The sequence below is a fragment of the Lepisosteus platostomus genome, chromosome 12, assembly GCF_059453375.1.
Source record: "Lepisosteus platostomus isolate fLepPlt1 chromosome 12, fLepPlt1.hap1, whole genome shotgun sequence".
Classification (NCBI taxonomy): Eukaryota; Metazoa; Chordata; class Actinopteri; order Semionotiformes; family Lepisosteidae; genus Lepisosteus; species Lepisosteus platostomus.
In genome coordinates, this window is record NC_142622.1 from 29439000 (window position 1) to 29457265 (window position 18266).

Consider the following 18266-nt stretch of genomic DNA (forward strand, 5'->3'; position numbering starts at 1 on the left):
TGTTAATTATGGATAATCAACCAATACAGGAAGAATTGTGTCAAAAATATAGTACCTTATGTCTCATGACATGGTTCTTTCATGAACATAATCTTGAAATTAAGTGCACCAACTAAATTGTCTTCTTGTTTTTGTTGTATCAGTTAACTGAACTAAGCTGTTAAATATCCATCACACTTTGCACATGCAGTGCTACAAACATCTTGACACTGAGACAGCCAATTTGCACTACCACCCCATGGTTGAGAGCAGGATCTCAGGGTCTTTCTTCATGTTTTTATTCTATCTGAATTTAATGAATTAATGGTCTAATTGAAGTTGTCTTCAGTTCTTTAACTGTTGATGTTATCTATGAACCGAGTAGAGCTCATGATCTCTGTTTTCGATACAATAACAAAGATACAGAAGCCTTTTTATGCATGTCTGAATTCCCAGAGAATGCAAGAATGAGTGCTAAATAATGTCTCCACCACACTGAGGCTTATTAATAATTGGTAATGTTCACTGCCATTTTGTCCAGTGAAGAAATTAAACTTTTGACAGCTGTTACAGCAGAACACAAGCTGTTAGAATATTAAACTGTGCACAACAACCACCTTGCTTCTCAATGTATGTGTGAACTTTGTTCTCAACATTGAGCACAAATGACATTACTACAAGATAATCTTGGGACTGTTTTTTATTATTACTCCACATTAAATATATACAACAAATACAAATTTACTTTATACAACAAAACTCTTTATAACTAAGAACAATATTGCTGACAGACACAGTGTTAGACCTGGATGTAGCAACAGTGATACTCAATCTTGGCAATTTAGAAAGCAGTTTCTATTTTTAATTTGCAGATAAAGTCTTTGCTCTAATTAATTTTAAGGAAGGTTTTACAGTAATAGGAGACACGTCAGGAAGGGTTTCTTAGGGTTTTCATATCTAAATCTTAAGAGTAAACCCTAATTTCTTACAATATCTGGAACTGTTATACTTCAAGCTGTTTTTCACTATACCACAAGAAGACTGTTAGAAAACAACTACATGTATATGAAGAGGTGAACAGATCATGCCAAGAGTCTTAATGCTCAATTTAACTAGAATATATTTAATAAAATAAACATTAAAAATAAGTAAGCTGCATTATTTTCTGCAATTCTGGAATTTAATACCAACTTAAAATGTATGTTCTGTAAGTTAAATACTGTACTACAAACTTAAATTTATCTTGGTTGTTGAACACTTCTTCTTCATCCACGTTTTCAAGTGATCTCTGTGTCACACCAAGCCTTTCCTAAGAGGCATTCTTGAAGCTTCTAGAACAGAGGTTCCTTATCCTGGCTGCGGAGGAGTATACAACTGCTAGGTTTGTTCTAGCCAAGCCTTTGGCTACAAAAACTCCTTTAATTAATTACCAAGACCCTCCACTGACTCCCCCTATCCTTCTACTGGGGATACAGTACATCACACAAGGTGTGGAAGACGGCTGTAATGCCACAAGGGTCCTCAAGACTGGGGACTGAAAGTCTGGGTTTACGGACAGACGTGGATTGGGCCTTTCACTATTGAGATAGAGAGTGAGGCCAGCTACTGTCTCTGCTAATTCCCATGGGACCATTTTGTTGTACTCCACTGATACCAGATAGCTCCCTATCAAGAACAAGCAGCCATAAGAGGAAAGAGGGAATTGCATTCTCACAGCTCAATTCCCCCTCCTTGAGAACAAGGCACCCCCAACTGCTTTTCTCAGAAATCGCAACTGCAGACGAGACCACGCCAGACTCCCACAGGGCTGCTATTGTGGATGAGTCGCCCTTTGCTGTCCCACCCTCTGCAGGGTCCCTCATCATGCTCAAAGCCAGAGAAGACTGCCAGTCCACCCCTGGACTCTAAGGTACCCCAACAGTTGGAGGAACTATAGCATTCTGCGTTGCAGCTGGGACACACTCTCCTGTTCTCTGTCAGTCTCTCTCAGTGACTAGCAAACACTTGTTATTTATTAAGGTCGATAAAGTGTGAGCTTGCAGCCCTGCTATCCTGCCTTTTCTATTCCACTTGCTCACATGCTTATAAGGAAGAAAGGGGCAACTACAAAACCACTCTCATATCGTGTCCCACTAAGGTAACAGCCTATAACCATAAAAAACTAGGATGTTTGCAAGGGTGCTGACAAGCCCAATTGCTATTATCTTCCCTAATAATCCCTAAAACCTTAATGTCTGAAGTGCACTGGCTGATGAGCTCATGAGCCAGGTGAACAATTATAATGTTTGACACTACTCCGATCATAGTGTTATAGTCGCAGATCCTGTGTGCTTTCAGGGAAACAGCTTTCAAAGGAACCATCCCTTATGGTTTTTCTTTCTGACATTGTACTTGTGTTGTAAAGCATACTGCATTTGAAGGCAATTGTCTCAGATTCTTGTTTTATAACTTAATTATCACTACTCTTTACTTTCCACAATGATCAATTCGAATTCCATTGACTAAGCAATGAAACACCTTTTCCAGAGACCAAGGTACAACAGTGCTAAATGCATTAAATTAAATAATACAAAACATTCTAAACCTCAGCTGTACAGAAAGAAGCAAAGCATCCTCTCTGGCTTTTTTATTTGAATATTGTATCAGTAGTCTTCAGAATTTCTGGTGCAATAGGAAAGTTATTTTTAATGCCAATAATATAAGATGAAAGGCTATAAACATCTGAATGTGCTGAATTAAAAAGTGCACATTCCCTTATACCCCCTGTGATTTTGTGTAAATATTACAAAGCTTCTCTTCACAAATTACTGTTTACAGAGTCAGACCAATACAGAAACATCTCTATGAAGATTCCCACCTCTGTCTGCTGATAGGATGCTGATAGAATTCCTTTCTAGAAACGTAGGTTAACGGTTATGGAATGCTTGATCAGACAGCATGGGAAATACCTGGCTTGACAGTAGCATTTAAGCAGACAGCCCACCGAAGCACATGTACTTAACATCCATATACTCGTCAATTCCATACTTGGATCCTTCTCTCCCCAGGCCAGACTGTTTGACTCCACCGAATGGGGCTTCTGGGGCTGATAACAGGCCCTCGTTCACCCCCACCATACCCACTTCCAAGTGCTCCACCACCCGCCAGATCTGACTGATGTCTCTGGAGTAGAAGTAACCTGCCAGTGTGAAAACAGAAACGTGAAGGCTACTCTCCTCTCACTTGGCCCAACAGTTCCACCACAAGCCTGGAGGAAAAAAACAGCATGTGGCCTCCATGCCCATGAGGAGACTAAACAGAATTCTGAACTGATCTCAGGAAGATTTGTGGCAGCACTTCATTTGTCAAGACAAGACGGACTTATCTGACACAAAGACTTCCTTGACTACAAGTGACAATTTCGGCACATATTCTTTGGCTGATCACATATACCTTCTCACTGAAAAAAAAATAGAAGCTTGGTTGCTACAGAGGACAACATCGGCCACACAAAGCCTGGTTAGTGTAGTTTTAAGGGAAATTCCCATAAACAACTCTAACTTACCTGCTAAACCTACAGAGGCGGAATTAGCGATTGTGATTGCTTCTTCTTCAGTGTTAAACCTATCCAAGAAAAAAAGCAATAATTAGCTGCAACATGTCATAAGATTAACCAGCAGAAATCTCATTAATTTTTCCCAAATAGTCAGACAAGTCCAATGAACATTAGCATGAGACTAGGAGGAAAGAAAGTACTGTAGGTGAATTCATCTCAATCAGGTGGCGTAGGAAGATTTCACCTTTCAAAACTGACAGTAAAGAATTTGTGGGTCTAAAATGTGGTTATTTGTAATCTTGTTTAGTTAATTAAATTAGGTTTTCATCATTTCCATGTCATACAATATTTTTCAAAACTTCCTTTTTTATTTCCGTTGTAATAGTTACTTACATACACAGAAATCAATGCTTTCCTAAAGATCCTTTTAATGTCCTTTCATTCTAATTTAAAAGAAATCTCTGAATTCCAGGGGTTCTTGCAGTTGCAACTTGCACCAATCAACTGATCTACAACTAACTGCACTGGTCACTGGCTCATTTCTCTGGTACTTCACACAGAACACAGTTGAATTTTTAATCAGGAACACCACTTGACTCAGCCCACTTTGCAAAGTTCAGGTATTCTGATGTAGGACAGAAGGGGGCTGATAATTACCTGCCTTTAGTTCTGAATGCTGCTTGCATTCAGCCACATGATTTAGATGCTCCACCTCACTGTTGTCCAAGCCTAAAGAGATGACTAACTCCAAATTTGAAAACACACATTTAAGATACCCTCTGCTTAGTTTTTTGTTTCCTAGAAATAAGAGACAATAATGCTAAACAGAGCTGTCTCACTTAATAAACTACAGACCAGTGTCCTTGGCCTACTGTGGTACAAGGTTTCAGTGCCATCTGCCGTCACAGAAATTTGAAAAACATTTAGAAATTGTAGAGTTCATGAAAATCTCACTTGATGACAGGAACAAGTGGCCCAAACGTCTCCTCTTTGACACACAGCATGTCCGTGGTGACGCTGGACAGCAGAGTGGGCTCCATGAAGGAGCCTTCCAAACGCTTCCCTCCTCTCAGCACACGTGCCCCATGAGTCACAGCATCCTCAATCTGTTTCTCCACCTGACAACCCCAGACAGTGTGATGAGAGAGACTGCCAGTGTGGCTAGTGATTGTCTCTACCTGAGCATCTACTTTGTGTCAAGGCCAGAGCCCAATTTGCCAAAAGAAGTTGGCACAGGCCAGATTCTACACTGCCTTCCTTATACATGTTATTCAAGAACCAATCAATTCTTCCAACAGAATCCCACATCTTTAATCTCCCAGTCAACAGAAGAACACATTGTTTTGCTTTGGAGCAGCTTTCACAAACGCAGCTCCAAAAGGCTTGTGAGCAGTAATTGGAATGTGCATCCTTGTGGGGCTCACAAGCTCCTGCCACTGTAAGGTACCTTCTCAGCTGCCCGGACATTGATGAGTGGTCCCTGTGTGGTCTGCTCCTCAAATCCATGTCCCAGTCGGAGCTCTCTGTCCATGGCCCTCCCCAGCTTTTCCAAAAACTCATCATGGATCTTACTCTGCACCAGGAATTGGTTGGAGCACACACAGGTCTAAGACACACAGATCAAGGGAAAACACAGCACAAGTGGATGTTACAGTTACATGTCTCAGGAATACAAATTGGACAGGATTAGGATCCTTAGAGAAAACTAAAAATTAAGGTTAAAAGGGTTGAAATTAAGCAGTATCAACAACCCCAGTGACTTGTTACTGTACATTGAAAGCACAAGGATTATGACAGCACAATAGAGTACCAACATAACTTTTTTGTTAAGAGTCAATACAGTGCAGAATATGGTGCACTTTCTGTTATCTTTTCTCGATAACATTCATGCACTAACGACATCCAACATTGAATTAATATTCAGCTGACACAAAGACAACATAAATTACAGCTGGGTGTTTCACTTAACCTTTATGTCCCGTTGAAACTTGAAGTCCCACCAACAGGAGAAGTATATCAGCTTTGAATTTGACCACATTGGATTTTATTTTGCATTATTTAAAAAAAGAACAGAGAGCATTTCTCCACCCATAAAATATTTTTTCATTAAACTATTAAGTTATTGTTTGTATTATTCATTATTCTGTAAATGCATATAACTTACCATCCTTGAAAAATGTTAAAATGGAAACACAAAATTATCTATTAAAACAATATGTACACATTTTGTCTAGGAATAATTTGACAAACTCATAACAGGATATTCAACATGGGTACATTTAACACAGGTCCAAAGAGACCTGTCAGGATTTCTAAATCCCACTCCCCGTAAATATTGTTTTAACAACATGAAATATTTAAGATACTTTTCTATTAAAGGACGCATTCCTACTATAAGAGAGTATTCTTTACATAAAAACAAAATTACGTCCATGAAGATTTAAAGAATGTGATGATAGAACCTTGCTCAAGTGTACCACAGCATTGCCCACCCAGGATATGAAGTCAAATCTGTCCAATTATGAGTCAAGAGTCCTAACTACTCCTCCTCATTACTTTCACAGAATCCTCTACTCATAGTCTAAAGTGTCCATTAACTGAACATTTGATTAATGCCTGTCTGCTACATTCATCTTCAAATTTGTACTTAAATTCTCAAATATGTCTTAGCAAAGTTGTTTTCTCCTTTGTATTAGATTGTAATTGCAAACCATAAGAGAGCTGAATTAAAGGTTTATCAAGGGCTACACAAATACTGCCTGAAATATAGAAATTCGATTTCTGTACATTCTGCTGTAGCAGGGCTCTGGTGTGTCAGTAGCACAGATTTACTCCTGGGTCCTCAGCTTTCAACCCATCTTACAGCAGTCTCACCTGCCCAGAATTTCTGAACTTTGAGACCATCGCTCCAGCCACAGCCTGGTCTACATCGGCACTATCAAACACGATGAAGGGGGCAAGGCCACCCAGTTCCATAGATACTCTCTTCACTGTTCCAGCTGCATGCCTCAGAAGGATCTGCCCAGGAAGAAAACACAGACTGCTAATTAGGGGTGTTTAGACAGTGTATCACTATTAAAAAAGGAACATACACAGTAGGTTTATTCTATGAAAAGGAAGAAAAAATAATTTCCAAGCCGACCCCCACATTTAAATCTTATTGCATTTTACATGCTAAACAAATTTAAGTGCATTCTTGAATGGAGTTTTACACTCTGAAATGTATTTTGTGAAAAAGCAAAGTATGTTTTTCTGCTAATCGTCTGTAATTGTATGCAGGGAATTATACAAAAAATTAATTTTGAAATTATCATACACATACTCTTATGATCACAATTACAATTTACTGATTGAAAAACACAAAGGTTTTGACTTTGCAATCCCAAAACGTTAGGTGGGCACTCCAATATTAAGTATTTGTGTGTAAGAAGTCTCACAATGAGCCACTTGAGCTGTTTATACTAAATTAATTAAAAGGCAAATTCTGTGAGAAATGTCTCTGTCTCCATATTTAATTTACCATTGCCATATGACAAAAATAAAAGACCAAGAACAGAAGTAACTGGCTTTATTTTTGTTTCTTGTTCTACAGAACAAGGACACAGGGCTGTTTTCTTATTGGACTTTTTTAAATTTTTATCTACCACATCATTTTTAACCACTCCTATTTTGTAAGGATACAGAAGGGAAATTTACTGAGCATGTGAAGAGTCTCACCAGTATGGAGTCCACAGTCCTCTTTGTGCTACTGCCCTTGTGCTTAAATAAAGCAGGCTCTGAAATGCTGCTGTGTTTGTAACAAATGAATAAAAGCATTAGACATTAAACCTCTATTCACTATTTAGGTCTACAGATGCAGCCATTCAAAATGCGCGGTAAAAACCCGCGGTAAGGTAACCTACCCACAAGCCACCGCGGGGCACCGGAGGGTACCGCAGGGCAAGTGATTGGCTGGCCAAAATGACCGACAGGGGCACTCGTGGTGCATTGGTTGGTAGTGCAAAGATTTAATCATTTAATGTCTTTACTGTGCACATTTTAATCCGCTTAGTTTTGAATATTTATATGGATTTTACCACCAAAGGGAAATTTTAGTAGCTGAGCATAAAAAGAAGAGGAGTATAACGCATCTGAAGGTCATAAAGGATATTAATTTAGGAACATAAACATTACTGTATGTATGTAAACTGTACTGTGTATGGCTGGTCTTGGTAGTTTAAAGAAAAAATACACACCAGTCTTCAATTTCTCCCTAAACATTTTAAGCATGAAAGTTTTATGAAACGGTACCCAAATATGCGATTGCTGTATAGAATGAATTTTAATTTAAAAAAATGATTTAACACGAACATTAAGCTGTTTACATCTTCCGCCTGAGAACAGTCACCCGTTGCTACCCAACGCAGAATGGTGATTGGCTGACACCATCTGAAACCCCTCTGATTGGAGAAAAAAGACTGGTTTGCTATACCAGGAAGAGGATTTCTTTCTATTCAAAACGTGTATTTTAAAAGTTTAAGAAGTAAAAACCTTACAGCGTACACAGATTTCTAAACTGATCAGGATCGTTATCTTTGTCTTATGCATAATAATGTTCACCGCTCTGTCCAGCAAATTAATAATAAACTTTATTTTATATGGCTTTTTAAACGAATAAGTAATTAGATTGCTCATAAACCTAATCACTTGCTTTTTCTTTTTATTTAGGCTCAGATTTCAACTATAGATCGTATTATTAATAACCATAATAACAACCAACCAACAAAAACAACCATATAAACATAATACCAACCAAAAACATAGATAACAACCACAATACAAAATCAAATAATTTTACACTCGCAAAGTCCTCCAATTATCATAATCCCGCCCCTTATGCAAAACCAAACCTTCCTCCCATCCCAGTTTATCCTGTTTATCATAAACAAAATCCACCTCAATTTTCAACATAAAGCATTACACAAAATCAATAACGCAACACTCCATACTCAACAACGATAATTCACAAACAGCCAGAACATGTAACTACACATTCCCAAACATACCTAATTTCCATAGCCCCGCCCCTTATGCAAAACCAACATCCCTCCCCTGTTCTCTCTCTCCCCTGGCGGTTGTAATTGTTTTTATTTTCTTCTGGAAGCCAGTTTCCGCCAGGGAGTAAAAAAAAAAACACACTATGGTATTCTCTCCAATGCAGTGCAGTTAAAAACATACCTCTGATGCTGCTCCTAAATGAATATCGTTTATGACCATCAGAAGCTTTATGCTCCTTTTCTTTTTTCCAGTGGATTGAACAGGGAGAGGCATTTCATGATGTACTTTTCACTGATGAAACAACAGTGGCTCTGGAACAGTTTTCAACCAAGTTGTTTTATAAAAAGGGGAGATATGTACACGTTACTGAAGCTAAAAGTTTAGCCTTTGTCACTAATGTAAACACTAAATAAAGACATATAGAAATCCCTACGTTACAGACTGTATATGGCTGGTATTGGTAGTTTAAAGAAAAAATACACACCAGTATTCCACTTTCTCCCTAAACATTTTAAGCATCAGAGTCTTACATGTGGTTATTTCGAAAACGTTTGTACGTGCTCCTTCTTACCATGTTACTGTTTACTGTTACTGACCATATTAAGTTTAAGTGCCTGTGGGCACTTTTCCTGTCCGTGGGGGGTGGACCGTCTTTCATTAGAAGGTTAGTCTGTTCTACTCTGAGAATGTAGAGGGGGTGGAAAGTGCCCGCGGTCATTTAATTAGTATTTAAATCTTAGTTATCTTTCTAGTTCACAGGTTTGCATGCATAATTTAATTTTGAAAGCCACTGAGACATCAGGTACTACTGTTGTATTTATGAAAAAGAAACAAAACAAAAAACATACTAACAACTGTGCCATCCTACTCCTTAGTTAATACATTTTATTATTCATAAACAGTTAACATTGTTAGCAAAATATTTTGAATTATATTTAACCCTATTTTTTCTTTAGTTTTGTATTTAACTTATTATATGATAGTCAGACTTAATGTATATTTGAACAATGAAAATATATTTTTACAAGATTTTACATTAAGCACTTAAAATTAATATGGTTAATAATAGTAAACTGTAACATGCTGTAACAAGATCGGTTAAACTGCGAAGAAAATGCTTTCAGAGAAAATGTTTCAACCAAACCTGTTCCCACACACCCCGCCCCCACTACCATTAGAATATACACAAACATTTTAGCGTTTCATTCTGAGCAGAAGACCCTCACACCTGAAGAGCTGTGACGAATTAAACCGGTTTTACAGGTTTCAATCACAGATTGGGACTCAGTAAAGTAACACACAGCGCCACTGGATTTGATAATACTGTACCTAACCAAAATCCGCAATATGGAAACAGAAACTGTGTAATTGTTGATAGATGATGTACTCGTAACATTTTTTCAAGACGAACTACAACATTTAAAAAATAACTTGTATGTACTTGATATCTCTAATCAATCCACGGGTTCCAGCACAAAACGAAACTAAAACGCATACCGTTTCGCGCTTCTTATTAGTTGCTCAAAAGTAATTTGACCGTATGAAATGCATAATATAAACCTAGAAACATATACGTGAGCAGTACTTAAGCACTGTAGTATCGGTGTTAAGACATACCTCTCAAATACTGTAAATCAAGTTAAAAATATCTCAAGACCGATTCTGGTCATAATGAAACCATGTTTCGTGTATGTTTTCTTTTTCATCTTGAAATAACTCATTTCTAAATACCTTTTTCACTGTTAACATCTTGTAGCAACTTTGCGACAAAATATACACTCTGACAGTTCATCCTGCTACCAACATTAAATAAAACAAATCTTAAGATTTCTATATTTATGTCTTTATTTAGTGGTTTCATTCGAAGCTTACAATGTTTAGGGAGAAATGGAATACTGGTGTGTATTTTTTTCTTTAAAGTACCGAGACCAGCCATATACTGTATGTTTATGTTAAGATTTCCCTTCAGTGGTAATATTAGATATGAATATTCAATACTTAAACGGGCACAGTTAAGACATTAAATATACATATACATATTGTATACATTACAGTTTGCATACGGTAATATGTTTATGTTACGCGATTAAAAAATAAATAAATAAAACTGAAAGGTCCAGCACCAGCTGGATTCGAACACACAACCTGCCAGTTGGTAGTCAAGCACCTAGACCAGTAGGCTACAAGACAGCTCGCATAAGCAGGCAGGCGAAACAGCCCTACACAGCCCTGCCGCAGAACACGGATATAATCATACCGTTATTAAATTCTTGAGATACGCGATTCCATATTATATTCCCTTTTAATCAAATTCTAAAAGTATGCTTGTTGACTCCGGTATCACGTTAGTTAAAGACTTCGAAGCTTACAATGTTTAGGGAGAAATGGAATACTGGTGTGTATTTTTTTCTTTTCGTGATAGGTGTCGCATTTTAAATCATTTTCGTAGTTAGAAATTATGAAACGCCCTGTTAAAAGCAAGGAAGTTTTTATGCCCGTTGAAGTAAAACAAAATGCCTGACAAAGTATGGCTTGGACAGATTCCAAGTGCTTGTACAAATGTGCTAAAGAAATTATACTTTGAGTATACAGCTTGTCCAAAGTCATCCACTATTAATACTATTAGTAATATCTTCAGTAAAGGCTTTGATGCATAAATATTTCTGATAAAGGTAGGTTGTGTACTTTTGTCCAACTGAGCAATCTTGCTTTCATAAAATATACCAACATTTGAATGACTGATGATTAACATGCTGTAATACACAGTTCAAAATTAAAGGCTCGAATGCTGTACATGAGAGGTTAAGCTCCCCCTGACGGTTTTACAAGGCGATGCCGGATAGTTAGTCACGTGACACACGTGATACCGCGTGATACCCCGGTGGGCGTGTCGCGGTATGCCGCGAAATACCTCACCCATTTTGAATGGCTGCATCTGTATCTATTTAATATCTTTTGTTTGGTGGTATTCAGAGCACTACTGTCTCTATTTCTCAAAAAATCTTTTCTCATCATCATCCCTCAGAAAGCTTCTGACAAAGTGGATACATACCTTTCCAGTGGCCGTGGAGCCAGTGAAAGAGATCTTGCCCACCCGAGGATCAGTGCACAGGACCTCCCCCACTGTGGGGGTCTTCTCTCTGGAGCAGGGGACTACATTGAACACTCCTGCAGGTATCCCTGCCCTCGCAGCCAGCTGCACTTCAACAACACACAACTCCGTCACGATCGCTCTGAAGGCATCCTTACACAACGTGCAATTCCAGAACGTTTCTCTAACCTCAAAAATCTTTAACAAAGGACAAATCATTTTATGTTATCATATCTTACAACTTACAACTTACATCATGCCCACAGGAACAGTATATGCTAATCAACGGCAAATTCTGATCAAATTCTGTAGCTTTGAACTTTTCTATTTTTTTTGTGTTATTATAATAATTACATTTCCATAGCCAGGATAAGCCCTGGATCTCCCATGAGCCTATACTGGATAAAGCAGTTAGAAACTAGATGAATGGGTAGCACCCAATATATAGATCCCAATGGGTTCCCAAAGCACTTGGTTATAGAAGCAAAGGGACCTATCACTATCAATAGAGTGGCCATCACTAGAGTGCAGCACTCATCTCGGTGACATGCAGCAGTCCCATTACACAACAGATATAGCAAAAACAAAGGGATTAATGCCTTTTTCACAAGTGTCATAGCATCTTCACTGACCATGTAGTCAGACCTACAGTTGGATGGTTTAACATGATGACATTTCCTACAGTGTCCCTCGTCACCATATTGGGACTGGTTTTGAACATTCTGTTCCAGTAGGAAGTTACCTTAAAGGTTTAGTAACCCACAGAAACATAAAATACCCATACCATACCCAATACCATACCCATCACAATGAGCACTAAGGAAAATCTGCAGGTTACAACAGTGCACAACTTCAAAACAAAGTTTTCAACGTGGAGAGTGCATATATCAAAAACATCATTGCATGAAAAACAATTTCTGTATTCTACATTTTAAGGGGTCAAGAAACTATAAAAGTTTCAAAATGAAGTTCTGTACTTTGCAAACGCAGGGATTGTTCCTTTTAACATACCAAACAGTTCTGTTAATTTTCTCCAAAACTTACTTTCTAAAGTATAAAGACAGTAACTACAGTTCTTATTTTAGCTATTGACACATAATCCATCCTATGCAAATAAAAAACACACTGATATATTGAAGTGAACAATTTTCAGTTTTGTTGAGCCTATACTCTTCTGCAAAATCTGTGGAACAGAAGAAACCAACCCAAAATCAACAACAAAAATTAGTCCAAGGATGCAAATTCACAATTATATTGCACACCCACCAGAGGGGTGGAACTTGAAGAGACAAAAATCAGACCTCGGGGTTGGACACATTGAGTGCTGATTAGTTTATAGTAATTGGTGGTAAGAACAAGATTTCTTTACTGACACCTTGCACAAAATATACAGCAACAGAGAGGTTGCAGATAAAGGAAAACAGGAGAGTAGGAGAAAAGGGATAATTAGGTGTCAGCTGGGAAGATGGTCTGTCAGATTGAGGCTGAAAATAAATTTCTGAGGGAGAAAAGACAGCTAGAAGTATCGCACATCTAGAAACCCCATCTTAAAAGAAGCACAAGGACTAATGCAAGAAGTAAAAGGGACTGCAAGACTATGGGGATACTGACCTCAGCCAGGGCGAGGGCAGAAAGTGGGGTGTCCTCGGCTGGCTTCACCACCACTGTGCAGCCTGCCGCCAGCGCTGCGCCCACCTTCCGCGTGATCATGGCACTGGGGAAATTCCACTGGTGGAGGAGACAGGACAGGGAGCAAGAAGATACTCAGCATCTCTCAGACCCTTCCTCTTACTACAATTACAGTAGATTAAATAAATCACAGAAATATTACAAAGAATGGGAAATTGAACAAACATTTATTTAATGAAAGTTTTTCAAGTAAATTCAATACTTTATTGCAATGTCAACAAAGTTGATTGGAAATTGGCCTAGTGCAGTCCAGATAAAAAAAATAAAACACATATTACACTTATACAATACATATTATTCAATCAATCAGGTCTAATCTATTTATAGTTATACTCCATATAATACTTGCAACATCCAAGATCTACAGCACAAAGTGAGGTGCCTAATGGCTTCTAGATTGTGCTATTTCAGAACTGAGCAGTACTACATTTGATACTTTGAAACCTCCTCCAAGAAGGTAGATGTTTAAAAAAGAGCTGGTGGGGTGGAAGAGGTCTTTGGAGTCCTTTTTAGCTTTCTCTTTGATGCAGCTGTCATAAATAGAGGCAAAAGAGGGCAGATCGCATCCGATGATTTTGGATGTTGTGCATACAACTCTTTCCAGCTGTTCCTCTCTTGGGTAGTTGTACTGCTGTACCACACTGTTAAAGAGAAGGTGGCCACTCAGTTTTATTGAGGCGTGTCACTGTTTAACTTCTCTGAGGTAGTACAGCCTTTGAAGGGCTTCCGCATGATTAGGGTGGGGTTAACTTCCCACTTCAATGACTGGCAGATGGTCATGCCAAGAAACCTGAAGATGTCTATTCCTTCTACAGACATTAATGACAGGTGGTGGTAAATCAGCTCCACCCCAGTGAAATTCCACTTCCAGCTCTTTGGTTTTAGCAATGTTAAACTCCAAATTATTTTCATTACACCACTTGGCCAGTGCACTGACCTCACTTCTATATGCTGTTTATTCATTGTTAGTGATTAAACATACCAATGTTGTGTCATCTGCCAAATTTATTAAATTCACAGACTGCGAAAAGAGACACAATCCTTTGTGCATTATGAGGAAAGGAGTGGTGACAGTACACATCTGTCTTTTCAACTTGTTTCCAATCAGACCGAAAATCAAAGATCCAGTGGCACAGGCACTGGCTAATGCCCAGCACCTGAAGATTATCAAACTGCTTTAAAGGCACAATTGTATTAACTGCTGAGCTGTAGTCAACAAACAGGACCCATGCACAGGTAGCAGAGGCCTCAAGGTGGTGCACAATGGAATGAAGGCAAAGAGAAACAGCACCCTCTACAGGTCCAGCTCAACACTGTACAGAAGGTTAAAAATCAGTCACTCAAAAACTTTCATAATAACTGATGTCAGGGCCATGGGCCTATAATCATTCAGTCAGCTGGCATTGGCTGTCTTAGGCACTAGACATTACTGTGCTCAAGAGACCTATTAAAAATGTTAGAAATAACAGGAGAGAGCTGGTCGGCACAGCACTTAAGAGTCGCTGTAGACACAAGATCAGGCCCTGTCACTTTCCTGCTGTGTTGTTTGAGTAGCAGGTTCCTGATCTCACGCTCCTGAAACACAAAAGGTGGGTTCAGGGGCTCGACCACTGTAGGCAGACTCTGTTGATCAGCTGTCTGTCTGTCAAATCTACAATTTGGAAGCTTGGGATTATTGTTATAGACTGTGCAACCTTACGGCCTGTGATCAGACCCAGCCTCACCCCTTGACTATTCTTTGCATAAAGCCAGCTTATACTTGGCTTTATGCTCTCTTCACAGCCCTCTCAAAATCATATTTAGCCATTTTGTACCATTCTCTATCTCAACATATCTCAACGTTTATAAGATTCATTTTTCTTCCTGCATGGTATCATAACCTCCATGCTAAAACATGACTTGTTATTACTAAAAACAGTCAAATGACATGCACACATTTTCAGAAAAATTAATGTAAGAGGTAACCATGTCAGTAAATTCATTACATGTCTCCCTAAAAACACTCCAATCAGTATTATCCAAACAGGGAGAGGACACTGAAAAGGATTTAACTAGGCTTTGGTGAAAGGTGTAAATCCCAACCCTCTTCCCCCTCTTCCTGGGCTGGTATTTGGATGTCTGGTAGCAGCTGCATGCTCTAGCACCTGTGGCCACATTTCTGGCAGCAAAAGCCCCTTGAAGATAAGTAAAACTTCAGCAGAATGTTGTTTGAATATGCAGCAAATCAATCTCTCATACTTAAAGAGGAAAAATAGCACAATCAACTCAGGAGCACATACTGTAAAACAAAACGAAAACAAGACAGGTAAGAACCAGATCACCCTAGCACACCACCATCTGGAACTTACTTCTAAAGCTTTGGATACAATCCAGAGATCTTTAAAAAAATGATCATAATTTCATAAAGAAAATTTGTCTAGGGTTTTGTAAAAAAAAAATTTGGATCCACAGTATTAAAGAGCTTATGAAACATCACTGAAAAACCTTTCAATACATCTCCATTTTGTGTGTACGTTTCCATCTCTCCTGTACTGCTACAACATTGTTCATTAAAACTTGGTAATTCCATGGTGAGTGAAGGCATTTAGAAAAACTACTACAAAATGTAAAAAATAAAAAAGACATTTAGGCTTATTCATTTAAAAGGCAGCAGTATAAACCTCATGAGGTAAGAAATGGTATTTATAAAAAGAATGAAATATGATGTTTAATATAATGAAAGATGTTAAACGGAAACTGAAAAGCACTGGATTTTCAAATTGTTCACCTACTCACCGGAGTTATGATTGAACATACTCCCACCGGCTGTTTGAGCACGAGAATTTTGCGGTTCTTTGCTGAAGAGGGGACGATGTCTCCATAGACACGCCGGGCTTCTTCAGAAAACCACTCCAAAAAAGAGGCAGAGTACACCACTTCACCTAAGGCCTCCTTCATTGGCTTTCCCTAGAAAAGGCAATTCCGTTACATTACAACGTGTCCTCATCACTATAGTGGGGCATTGGGACACACACAGACCACAGGGTGAGCGCTCCCTAATGGCTCCACTAACACCTCTTCCAGCAGCAACCTTAGTTTATAGGACTGCAATAGACTGAAATATGAAGGTGTTTTCTCAATTTAATGTGAAAATGAATTCATCCAAGTGAAGCATTGGGTCTACTGTGCAAAGAAGGACATTTAAAAAGTTAAGATTACAAAAAGAGTACAATAGGCAGCTACCAGTGACAAATATTGTGGCAGAATAGTGCAATAAAAGCACTATTTCGTCAGCAATAAGCAGTTTTAGAGTCCATTCAATAAACCACGTCATTGTAGTCCATGATGGAGAGCATGGACCTGTGAACTAATGTGACCTAGAGGAATGTGTAAAATAAGATCTGTTGTAATAAAGGAAACCAAGTCTAGAATTGAGTTTATAATTTTATCAAACAAATTTTAAAAGTTAATCTCTACACAGCCAATTACCATCATATAAATGGCTGACCCTGGGCTCCCACCCCAAGCTTCTCTCCATGTCTGTGTGTCTCATGGAGAGCAAGTTGGGATATGCGAAAAGACAAATTCCTAATACAAGAAATTGTATATAGCCAATAAAGTGATATTTTTCTTTTCTTCTTTCTTATTTAGAAACCGTGACATGTTCCAACTGTTTTGCTTAAAGTAAAATCATGACTGTCAAAGGATGGTTTAGTAGGAGACACGCAACACTTCTTTCTATAACTCGCTCAATTCTACTGAAAATGAAAAAAATTAGTCTTCATAATTTAAAAAGTTACAATATATAAAGATGGTTAAAACATAATATAGAGGTATTACAGATGCTATTTCTTAATGATGTTGTTTCTAAGAACAAAGTTTCATTTTGGTTGTTTTTTAACTGCTGTACTCTTTAAAGTGGAATGTGAACTTGTGCATTGTGACTCAATCTAATTTGACAGATATGGGCTGAATACAAATGCATTTTAAAAAATAAAAAGGGTTTACTACTTACACACTCCGCAGTTATGAGCTTGGCAAGATCCTCTTTATTTTGTATTAACAAGTCATACCAATTTCTTAGCAGAACGCTTCTTTCCTAGATAGAAAACAACTCTTTAGGGAAAACTTCAGCTCCTTCCTAAACACACATCATAACAACTGAGATCATTTCAGTTCATAAAATATAATACAATAAAGATCAGTGAAGTCCTAGAGTCTGTTGGCAAGTGTTCACTTACTGAGTATCCAGTTAATTAACTGCCTGCCAGAAAAAAAAATCTAAAACATTGCAGGGCACTGGACTTTAGCACATTTATTTCACAAGGCCTGTGCAATAAAAACACTTAAAACAGCCATTTATGTACTTTGTACTAAAATCCTCCATGTGAGGTGTGTTACCCAATAGCAATCAAATGCTAGTGGTGTCTCTTTTAATGATCCTCAGTTTTTATTCCAGCTGTTAAGAAAATTAAATCTGGGTCTCTTCCAGAAATATGTAATGGAGATGAAACCCTGTGACCTTAATTTGAATACATTTCCACAGACAGACATGGAGTTAAAACAATAATTAAAAAGATACCTGCGTTCAATTTAAATCAACATTTCCATAATCACCAGACCACATTCTGACGCAGGATCCCTGAGCTTGACAGCCTCTAAAACAAGCTGGGTCAAAAAGTTATATCTCATATGTAACTCTTCTTCTGTTCTAATGTAAACCTGTAGTTTATACAGCCAAATAACTTATTCCTTTCTCTGATTGTCTGGACTACTGTCTTTGTTTGTTTGCCGAAAAATTCAATTCAATTCAATGTATTTTTATATAGCGCCTTTCACAACAAGGTTGTCCCAAGGCGCTTAACAATGCAATTGACGATACATTTTGTCAATACAGAACAGAAGACCAGAAGACAACGGACGAGAGAAAATGCAACTTCCTTTCCGTCACCCTGG

General features: G+C 38.2%; 1 protein-coding gene across 7 annotated transcripts in view; it reads right to left on the minus strand.

Annotated features, from left to right (window-relative positions):
* Positions 1-661: 661 nt before the first annotated feature.
* Positions 662-18266, minus strand: part of aldh5a1 (aldehyde dehydrogenase 5 family, member A1 (succinate-semialdehyde dehydrogenase)) — a 29261-nt gene continuing 11656 nt past the window's right edge. For 6 of the 7 annotated variants that reach the window (XM_088601546.1, XM_088601547.1, XM_088601549.1 and 3 more), the window contains 9 exons: positions 17326-17409; positions 16107-16277; positions 13254-13370; positions 11604-11840; positions 6389-6532; positions 4962-5120; positions 4469-4632; positions 3524-3582; positions 662-3157 (listed from right to left, as the gene is read on the minus strand). In XM_088601546.1, the coding sequence (XP_088457672.1) occupies positions 2946-3157; positions 3524-3582; positions 4469-4632; positions 4962-5120; positions 6389-6532; positions 11604-11840; positions 13254-13370; positions 16107-16277; positions 17326-17409 (1347 nt within the window). In that variant the 3' untranslated portion in view covers positions 662-2945. The remainder of the gene's footprint in view (positions 3158-3523; positions 3583-4468; positions 4633-4961; positions 5121-6388; positions 6533-11603; positions 11841-13253; positions 13371-16106; positions 16278-17325; positions 17410-18266) is intronic. The other variant, XM_088601550.1, reaches the window with a different exon arrangement.